The 10,935-nt window shown below is 48.8% G+C and overlaps 1 protein-coding gene across 1 annotated transcript in view; it reads right to left on the minus strand.

Annotated features, from left to right (window-relative positions):
* Nucleotides 1–10,625, minus strand: part of ZBTB40 (zinc finger and BTB domain containing 40) — a 30,705-nt gene extending 20,080 nt beyond the window's left edge. The window contains 5 exon segments of the mRNA XM_069780378.1: nucleotides 1,415–1,552; nucleotides 2,181–2,457; nucleotides 2,459–2,969; nucleotides 8,879–9,010; nucleotides 10,469–10,625. Of these exon segments, the coding sequence (XP_069636479.1) occupies nucleotides 1,415–1,552; nucleotides 2,181–2,457; nucleotides 2,459–2,908 (865 nt within the window). The 5' untranslated portion in view covers nucleotides 2,909–2,969; nucleotides 8,879–9,010; nucleotides 10,469–10,625.
* Between the last annotated feature and the right edge of the window lie 310 nt (nucleotides 10,626–10,935).

The raw sequence follows: 10,935 nt of genomic DNA on the forward strand, positions 1-10,935 counted from the left end.
CAAATGTACAAAAACCTAATCTTTCTCAAGGTGCACAGGCATGCTGACAGCAATGCACTCACAGGTGCTTGTCAGCCCAGTCAGGCTTGGGCTTGCTGCTACAAACACTAATTAGGACCCACATTTCCCTCCTAAAGCCCCAGAGATGTTAAGTTCAACACCATTAGGAAGGTCAGCAGCTAAGGGAACACGGGCTTCCCTCCGTGAACATTTAAAGGCTCGTCAGAGAAGAAACCTGCACTCCCTGACTCAAGGGAATTCTCCTCCCTGCTGTCATACGGTTTTTTTCTAATAAGCATGTTGCCTTGGGTTTTTAAAAGCAGAACACCACCACAGCCAAATGTCCCATGTCCCATAGTCATACTGGGACCAAGTGACTTGAATCCAGACAGCTTCCTGGCCAGCAAGCGCATGGAAACCTAGATAGCACTGCAGCCCCCCAACCGAAGGAATAGCATTTCTTGGCTTCAAAAGGTCAGCTAACCATGAAGCCACTGAAGAGCTGTCAATAAAACAGTCGCACTCTCATTTTTCCACATACAGAAAAGGTACGCAGGGTAGTTCATGCAGCCTGGTATGAGAAACACTCTATCCAAAACAGCCCGGGTGAGGAGAGCAAGTACAGTCCCATCCTCACTCCATAGTGGCCACAGCTTTTTCCATAGACCCTGCGATCATGCAGGAGCGTGCAGCCAGCGCGAGTGCCCTCCTGACACAATCATTTCCAAGCTCTGTGTCCTGCACCACTGCTATACCAATACGGACGTAACCTGCTGTTTCTGCAGTGGCTTTGAGCCGGTACGACAGCTGGTATCTGTTTACCATTGTTCACAGCCCAGAGTATCAGTATCCTTTAGGATTAACCAAGCACCAGACTCAAATATCCCCTCCAACAGTAACTCAAGCATCATTCATCAGCGACGACTGCTTTTAAAGCGGCACATCGCCAGGAGAAGCTCAGCGGGGTGGCACCCATAGCCCCCCCCCCCCCCAAATGCTCCCCACAAGCAGCCTGCCATACGCAGAGTGGAGCAGATGCTCCGCGGCAAGCCCTCACTGAGGGCTCGGGAAGTCTATTTTGGGATCTCATATGTCAGTCGTTTACAAGTCAATACAGTTCCCAAAGCAAATGCCATAAACAGGAGGACAGAAATCAGTGCTGAGCTCTTCTACAACACAACAAAGATATCTTCAGGGCAGGACATATACTTCCTCACCTATGTGCATGAGCAGCTTGCTCTTACAGATGTTTCTCTCCAGGGCGTTATTCAGGTGAGCATGTGTTGTCCTTCAAACAACCAGGCACCAGAGCCCCAGTTGCCCATGAAACAACTTCCTAAACAGGGCACAAACTATTCTAGCCCTCAGCAGGGTAAAAAAAAAAAACTTGTAGCATTTACCCAAGTAAACACACCTACCTCCTTTTGAGAGGCATCAATTTCTCTGCACTCTTCTAGTCTTTTCAGCACAGCTTGGTTATCAGAAAGGGCCTCTGAGAAAACACTTTCATACTGAAGAAAGAAATCCAGTTTACAGCTTTTGCTCTCTGCTGCTGTGTGAGAGAAACAAGACAAGTTATTTGCTAATTGAAGGGATTCACAGAAAGTATGATGTGATTGAAAGGCATCAGTTTGTAACCAGCACATTGGCTATAATAGGGAAACTGTGACTCACAAATCCCTTCCAAAGATATCACGCTGCCTGGAGGGAAAACCAACAGTTTATTTAACACGAGTTATAAATGGAACATTTATTTTAAACCCAGTACAGTCTCTGTTTTCCTCCCATGCTGAACAGGAGTTTAAAGGATAAGGTAGCATTAGCAGGCAACTCTGTTCACTTACTGTTATACAGATTGTCTTATCAACCTCATGTCCTACACTAACGCAGATCCCACTGTACGTCAGATGCAATCACATGCATGAGTAAGAAAAGTTTTGCTCGCTACAGCTCTGTCAAAGTGGTGAGCGAGAAGCAACTGCAAAGGCCAAAGGAGAGTATTGCACAGTGCTAAAGGAAGAAAGTCCCTGCAGAAAAGGTGTACATGTTGGTGCTGCTCCCAACCCAGGGCAAACTAAAAAGAACAAACAGAGAGGAAAAGATGCCCTGTAAAAGAAAAACATGAGTCAATGCAGTTGCAAACAAGAGGCAATACTGAGCCCAGACCTGTAAAGTCTCACCTAAATCCCTCGCTCCTCCTTTCTCATCCAGAGGCTCAGCAAGCTCCTCTTCCACACAGCGACCCTGCCTGGCACAGGCAGGCTGATCAGGACAAGAGCCTGAATCCTCCTGGAGGGATCTGGAGTCACTCAACATCGTGTTCTGCTGAACCCAGGTGTGATTCATGGCAAGTTCCTGGCCAGGAGAAACATCTGCTTCCATTTCTGCTTCTAGAGGGCCAGGAAAAGGGGAAACTCTCTGAGGAAGGAGGATATCTGTTTTTCCTTCATCAGGTTTTTTCAGACTGGGGCAGGTTATTAGCTTCAGCATGGTTTCCAGATGAGTCTGCTGCCCGGCTGGAGACTTCTCTCACTACCTGGTCCTGAGTAGAACAGCTGATGAGGTCCCTGAGGAGGTTTTTGCAACTAACAGCCACATCAAACATCTGCAGACTATCTGCCACAGAGATAACTTTGGTGAAATTGTGTTTCCCCAGGGGGAGTTTGCCACTGTACATCATCTCCAGCAGGAGTGCAAACTCCTCAGGAGTCATCACAGAAGCATCGATGGAGATGGTGTCCGTGCTGTCCAACAAGGATTTAAAAAGCAGGCTGGCAGCAGCCAAAACCACCTTGTGTGCTCTAAAATGAACATTCCCAACAAAGATGGTGCAATCGCAGAACTGCTGCTCTTTGCAGAGAGCGTACAGCTGCTGCAGCAGCTGCTTGCTGTAACTGGGAAGCTCCATGGCACCAGGGTCTACTGGCCTCCTCTCGCTGTGGACTCCACACTGCTTTCACAAAGCCCAGCTAGTTAAACAAAAAAAAAAAAAGATCCTGTTAGCACTTTGCTCAGATACTAGCCAGACAGAAGGAAAGAGTAAGCAAAAATTACTTTTCAGTTTATACCTCCTAGTAGTTTACTATGCTGCAGTTCAGTGGTTCCAGCAAGAGGCCCCATTCTGAACTCACACTCCCTAAATTCATCAACCTACCGTACTAGAGCTGAAGAGTCTAGATACTGTTCAAATATAAATACATCAGAAAGAGCTTGGAAATGAGTACTGAGTCCCAGGAGCTATAAAAAAGGGAGAAGAGACTCCCTGATGTTCCTCCTACCATACAACTTGAGGTGTGAATGCTCTTCAGATCAGGCACTGCAGTGCCAGGCTTTGCCTGCATCCAGAAGCTGGAGCTGATGCCAAATTCAACAGCTGGTTTCTGAAAGGGCAGGAAGATCTGTTCAGACTATCTACCAAACACAGAAGAGAATCTGAGGTGCTGGTTTTGACATGCAAAGCACTAGGTGGTTTGGGACCAGTTAATCTCTCCATGTCACTACTAAGATCAGCAGGGGCATGCAAGCGTTAGAGATAGAGGTCTGCTTGCAGCCCAGGGCCTTCAGCACCTCCCTTCTCAGCACACCACAGTCGTAACTCATCAATTTACAAGTCTTTTCCCCCAAGCCATAATTTCTTGCAGAAGTCCACAGCCCTAATCCCATACACCAGAGCCTCACTTTTACTTCTTCACCCCTGCCCCCGTTACAGGAGGGAGAACAGATAGGACATCTGCCAACGAAATTTTTATCAGCGGGCTATCTGGTGTTTTTATCTAAGCTAGACAAGATAAAGATGTTACTGCCTTGTCTACACACTAGGATGCCTAACACTGGTGCTGGCAATGATGCTGAAACAAAACAGCATGAGCACTAGAGGAAGAGCACCTGGATAGACACGATTTACATGACCTTCAACTGCTTAACATCTTTGCACTCAGCTTCCCACTCTCTTGTAAAGAATAGGAGTAATATTGCCTATCATCAGGGCACAAGTTTTAATGAGCCAATGCTCATACACCACCTTGAAGTGCTGTCTTGCACAAAAGCAGGCTCAGAGCAACTTCCAACTTGCACCAAATTGCAAGTTGCAAGCGGATGCTGGGCGCAGGCTGAGCTGGCATCTCGCTCCCACAAGGTGCCAACCCCTCTGGAGCTCAGACTCTGTGGGAAGCAGGACCTCACGCCCACAGGCAGGCAGGTCTCCAGCTGTCCTGCATGGCACTGCCTGTGGTAGCTGTGGGAAGACAGGAGGAGCCAAGAGACATCACTTCATACCAAAGCTACAGACGGCTGAGCAACTGGTTGGTAGATACCACCCATACAAGAGAGCTCTCCTGCTCAGCCAAGAGCTCCCCCGTGCTTTAAAGAGAAAGTACTATGTAACTTGCTTTTCAATCATCAGGATAAGATCACAGATGGTTTTGACATCACCTCAAAACAGAGATGTCATGCTCTCCATCTGAATACCTTTGAAGCAAGAGCGCAGGGTAGGTGGGTCCTTTTCTGGAAGGCAGGGAAACCTAAGTAGCTACCTACCCTCCTACTTCCCAGGAGCTAGAGCTTCTCCAGGCACATCGCTGCAAAAGGCTGTCTGGTCTGCAACTCATCTCTGCTACTTCGCAAGTACCAGATCCACCCTCTCACCCCGTGCACAGGGCTGGCCACCTGCACTTCTAGCCTATTAAATATGTGGGCTCTGCTATCCTCCCACACTGTTGTAGATCAGAGTAACCAAGCTGCCATGAGCAGAGTTGCTGCTAGTCGTGAGAGAAGGAGACCCATTTCTTTTGCCATGCTCAATTGTAATAGCAGTTTTAGTCCACCCACTCCTTCCCTGGAGCTGAAGGACTTCCAGTATCTGAGATGAAATTGGGTCTGCTGGTTAATTAATAATAGCTGTGGCTCTTCCTACAAAAGGACAAGGAGGAAACACTGATGTCCTGGAAGAGGTGTCTGTTCACTTTGCCATGAACAGCCTTCTGCATAAAACCTATCATTTCCATCGTGGCAAGCTGGAAGAAGCAGCAGCACCGTCTGCTCCCTCTATTCCTGGCAAGAATATAGAAGACATATTTGCCCATGACAGCTCAAAACAGTAAAGCTCAAAGCAGCCTAGCAGCACCTCCCTTCTTTATTACAGCAACCCAGAGCACTGGAAAATGTGTCCTGAGCAATTAGATCAGATATCTTTGTTTAAATACATTTTACTTCTTTAATTACAGGGACCCAAAGATCCAGTACTGCCAAAGAGAACAGATATTTTTTAACAAGGAGTGATGGCCAAGACCATCCTCAAGGCAATTGCCCCCTACTTAGAACACGCTTCAGGCTTTTATTCAAAGCTTACAGCCAGAAGGGACCACCACCAGCATCATTTTTCATCCGTCACTGCCTCCTAGATTTCTGGATTCAGTAACTTGGGTTTGGCTAAAGTTTCTCTTCCACCAAGGTGTCCAGTCATGATAAGACCTGATTTTTAGGGGGAGGACCCTCCACTGCCATAGTTCTTCTAACTGTTAAATTACATGCCTCATTTCTTACCTGAGTTTGTCCAGCTTCATTTCCCAGCCATCTTCTAGACAGTTTTGGGGAGATTTGTCTGGGACTGGGCTGAACTGGGAATCTCTCTGAGAGCAGGTAACTAACACCTCAGCAGCAATGACTGCTTACAGAGCATGAGCCATCTACCTCTGCCAGCACCACTGGTAAGAAAAAGCCATTTGTTACTTTTTCAGCTTAAAGCTGCTTCTCTGCATCCTCTTTGGACCCAGGCTCACTGGAGTTCTTTTATGAATTTCAAACTTAAGATAAGTGGGCTGCTTCTGGGGTCTCTGACACCTGAGCCACCAGAGCACTTCCCTATTCCAAAATACCAGCTCACTTGAGTCAGAAGAGGGGACAGAGGAGACAGAGGTATTTGCTCATCTTAGCTGCCCTCCAGATGGGCTTTGCAAAGGAATGATGAATCTTTTGAGGAACATCAAGGGACATCTTAAGCCTTGTCCTGATAGCTTCCCAGGGAGAACACCAAGGTGGCTCAGGAGTCAGTTCCACTGACTTCCAGTGAGACTGCAAAGTCAATCAATTTGAGTCACATTTTCAAAAGTGCCCAATATTCCTAAGCCTCTATTTAAACATATGTTGATAAATGTCCTCCTGTTCATCCTCAAGCAGCAGTTATCATCTGGGACTGCTCTCAGGACACCCACTTCAGAAAAGAAGCCCCTTCTTCTGAACCTCCCAAGTACAGGAAGTCCGCAATGGGTCTGCCCCAAATATTATACTCCACCATCCAGTTCCACCTCTTTCACCCTTTTCCCAGGTATTTCTGTCCTCATACACCTCCACAGTTTGAGGGGATCATGTCTTTTTCTTTAAGCTACATTAGAACAGGAGAAGGATATGATGATAGCAACAACATTTCTTCACAGAGGAGGAAGAAACAGGAACACCCAATTCTGTCTACATAACCAAAAAGGAGCTTCCAAATTAAATTACTTCCCTTCATCATTCATATAATTACTTCAATCCAGATTCAAAAGCCATCCACATCACTACGCTTATCAAAAGATAATTGAAATTTAGGACTGAGCACTTCAGCAATTACATGCTACAGAGACAGGTGCTCCAGAAATGCACAGATGAGACCATCCCTCCCTTGCAGTTATGAGGCTGCCGCAGTACCACACATCATCAGAAAGTCCATCACAAGGCACAGAAAGAATTTTAATGCTACCACGGCCTTAGTAAAAGGTATACCTCTCACTGCCATAGTTAAGGGCTTTTACAAGGTGCTGGTCAACACACCTGCTGGCATTAATAAAATAATGCCAAAAGCTACTTCCTGCGTTGATTAGTAGCATCTCAGTAGCCAGCTTGAAGATGCATTCCATGCCTAAAATTATTCCTTGGGATGCACATGGAGCAGGCTTTTTTTAGCTTTCAAAAAAAAATTCTAAAAAACCCCAACAAACTATTGTTGCACTGCCAAGGAATTAAGCAATACCATAACACTGCTTTTTAAAGGCACAAACCCACAGCCTTGTGCTCCCTCTTCTGACAGCGCAGTGCAATGCAATGCACAGACGGATGATAAAGCTTACTAAAACCAAGCCACACACCCCGTGCAAAAGTAGAAGCAAGCAAATCCTATGCAAACTCTAAAAAGCTAAAACAAAGCGTGTAGAAAAAAATAAAAGTGGACAGAAAGAGAGAAGCAAAATGGAAGAATCCAACTTCTCTCTCTTAAGTAAATGCCACTTCTGTTAGAGCTGATTAGAGGGTCTCACAGGAGCAGCCCAACAACCCTCCTGTTCCTGCACTCTTAGCTTTCTGCTTAATGGAGCTAAAATCCAAAGTGGTCATTGAAGTAAGTGCAGGTCCCAGCCCAGGAAGGCTTCCTGCCCCTGTGAGAGGAGCTCACTCCATCACTACCCATTTTGCACTTAAAGGCTCGTTTCAAAACACTCATGTAAATCAGTAAATGCAGCAGGATGGAAAGCTGAGATTCATTCCCTTGTGTTACCTGGCCCTGCAGTCCCTTGGGTACAACAGCAGCCTCCAGGCGATGGGCAACTTTCTGTTTTTAGCTCTGAGGAGTTAAGGACAGTGACAGCCTTAAATCAGAATCTGAATGCTTTTTGTGTGTGTTTACCAGTTTCCTGTTTTCTTGTTACTAAGATGATGACCTTACAAAGAGGGTTATTGGAAAGCCAGAAAATCATGTACTGCAATTCAATTTTCTTACCTCTTCCACCAAAAGTAATTCAGTCTTTGGAGTGTTGAAAGAGGCTAAGGGGTCATTACCTTTCTCTGGGGTGCTCCAAAGGGCCAGAGCAAGCAGCTCTCCCAGAGGATAATGTAAAATCCAGTACGAGGAGCCAGGGCACACCAATTTGTTTTTCAATCTATTTTATTTCAGTTCAGAGCATCAGTGCAGACAGATAACAGAGGAAAATAAGCAACACTTTGACTAAATTCAGCGCCCCACAGTCTCTAAAGGCAGCAGAATATACCGCTCAAAAAACATGCAACGCTTTGGCTATCTGTCTGCGCTGATGCTCTGAATGGAAATATAATAGATTGAAAAAAGAATAGGTATGCTTCAGCTATTAACAGCAAGTTTTCCATTACTCTTCAAAGCGAGGGCGGATGCCTATCCCTCCTGGAATAGGGTTGCCCCAACAAGAGAATGAAATCATGCAGTGGGAAACCAGCACAAACACAAAGCAAGAGCTAAAGTTTGCTCCAGTCGCTGCTCAACCATGTCTCACTGTGCCCAAGAATACTGGAAGTGCTAATTGTATTTTGCAAGTTCATATAACATTCCCTCAAAAACCAAAAGTTGGACATCTGAACTCCTGTTTGTCAGGTAGCTTTATACCAGAGAAGATTGCATCTTGTAATTTATTAGTGGCTTTTTTAAAAAAACCCAAAAAACAAAACACTACTTTGACCAGCTTTTGCGATCCATTTTGCTGTCAGCAGAAGTGCAGAAGACATTTTTTTCCTACACCCAAGAGCAGACATGGTACAATGTACCCATATGGTGCCTTGATCCAAAGATCTCTTCAAGCACACAGGGAAAAAAGCTTTAAAATGACACTTCTCAAGTGTGGTCAGGCCAAAATGGGAGCAATTCCCTCAGACTTGTTAGTAAAGTACACAGAATAACTTTGAGCTGAATCTATCAAGACAGCAAGCCAGGAAGCACCTGGACTTCCACCACTGTCACCTCCTGCTTCAGGCCATCAGAGAGGCACCTCCACAACCCTGAAACTCCATTAAAGCAAAAGGACCTACAACTCTTCAAACGTGAGTGCAGCTGCTTTAAAACACAGAGGAGGATGCAGCAATGTAAAAGCCTAACAGCATTTACCTCAGTAAGCCAACTCACTTCCTCCGTCTCCTGGAAGACTTCTGTAACTGCTGAGCTGCAGTCTGGGAGACAACAGGCGCATCTTCAGCACCTTCTTTAAGCAGTATGTTGAGGCCGTTAACTCAAAATATACTGGAAAGAGAGATGAAACAAGGGCAAATGAGCAAGGCATGGAGGCTGGGGTGGTCAGCTGGGAGAAGACCTCTGTTCTGGTCTGTACTATAACAGGCTATTCCTGCATCACCCTGTCCTTGCACCAGGGTTTGAAACCCAAATTCCTCCTCAAACACAAGACACTTGGTATCTCTTAACCAAAAACCTGCAGAATCAGGCTGCCTTATGTCATATCTGGGCCCATAAATCAGATGTGCCAGCTTTCCTTTCCACCACAGAAGAAGTTACCCCTGAGAGTCACCTACAAGCCTGTCTCTCTCTGGGAAGGAGATGGATTTTATTGACCAGGACCCACCACAGTGCATTTCCATAACACATCTAACCTGACCTGGGGACAGGCTGCTACAGAAAGGAGCAGCCCTGCTCCTCCCTTCTCCGTGCTCCTCTGCAGCAGCTCTGCTGAGCTGGTGACCACACAAGAAAACTGGATCAGACCGCTGATTTCTTGGCTCATTGCAAAAACCCTATTTATTTATCTCTTGATGGGTCAGTCTCCTAACCCATCATCTCAATGAACAGGCATGACTAGCCATCCAAAGCAAAGGAGAGGAATCTGTAGCAAAAGGCATGGAAGAGCAAGGTAATGCCTTTCCCTGCTTACCTTTAAAATACTTTCTGGGAGGTTCACAGCTTCTGCCCAAGCAGGGGACACAGCATAAAGAGCCCCTAAAGTGCATCTAATGAGAACCATCTTAGGGGGGTCAGTAGTATCCAGCTGACAGGCTTTGGCCCACAGATAGAGCTCCAATTCTGGTGGAAGAATCTTTGCTTGAAAGCGTAGGTTACAAAAGGAAAGACTCAGGCCATATTTTCCATGGCAGTGACACAATCAACCAGCTCACTTCGGCAGAAGGGACACGGGTAGTGTTTTAAATGCGAGGGACTGCAGTCCTTCAACTCTTTGGCCACCCGTGGAGCACCTATCAAGCACACCTTGATTTAACACAGCACTCCCGTTGGGGATCCACCTCCCGGCCAGGCTGCAGGCAAGGGCAGCCCCCAGGCTCCCTTCAGCCTCCTTGGGCCGCCTGCGAAGCCTTCCCAGGAGCCGGTCCCTCCCTGAGGGTGAGGACAGACTCTCCCGTCCCCCTGCCCCCCGGGACGAGGCAAATCGCCCCATCCCCGGCGCGGCAGAGCCCGGGCCCAGCTGCTCTCCCTTCCCCCCCTACCCGCGCGGGTTTGGTACCGAGGTGGGGAGGCGAGGCCTGGTCCCGGCGGGGGAGGCCGGAGATGGGGACAGCCCGGCGGGGGGGGGGGGGGGGGAACTGCCCGCCGAGCCCCTCCGGGACACCCACGGGGGCAGCCCGCAGCGGAGGGGCCGAGCGAGGTGAGGTGGGCCGGACCGGGCCCGGCCGCCCCCGCAGCGCAGCGCGGCGCGGCCCCCAACCCGGCCGACGCCACCGTCGCCATGGTTACCTTTATTGGGAGCGGCGCGGCGGACACGGCTCGCGGCGGCAGCGGCCGCCGCCGCGGGAACAATAAAGCTTCAACAACAGCCGCCCCTCCCCCCGCCCCCCTCAGCGGCGCCGGCCCGCGCGCCGCCATCTTGAAGCGGCACAGGGCCGGCTCCCGCGGCACGTGACGGAGGGGCAAAGGGGGGGGGGAGAGAGAGCACGCGAGCCGCCGGCGGCAGCTGGGCATGCGCAGTTCTCTCGCGCGCCCTGCCCGCGCGCGCGGCTCCCTCACCCCCCCCCCACACCCCCTCCCCTCCCGGGCCGCTCTGAGGGGGCGAGCCGGGCCGGCTCCTGCCGCCGGGCCTCCCCCGCCCCCGGTTGCCTCAGGCGCCCTCGGAGCCCCCCTCGGCTAATGAAACACCATCCTCCCGGGGTAGAGCCGGGGCCCGTTTCCTGAGGAGGGCGGCGGTGGTGGTGGCAGGGCACGGG

This window comes from Haliaeetus albicilla, chromosome 4 (assembly GCF_947461875.1).
Source record: "Haliaeetus albicilla chromosome 4, bHalAlb1.1, whole genome shotgun sequence".
Lineage (NCBI taxonomy): Eukaryota > Metazoa > Chordata > Aves > Accipitriformes > Accipitridae > Haliaeetus > Haliaeetus albicilla.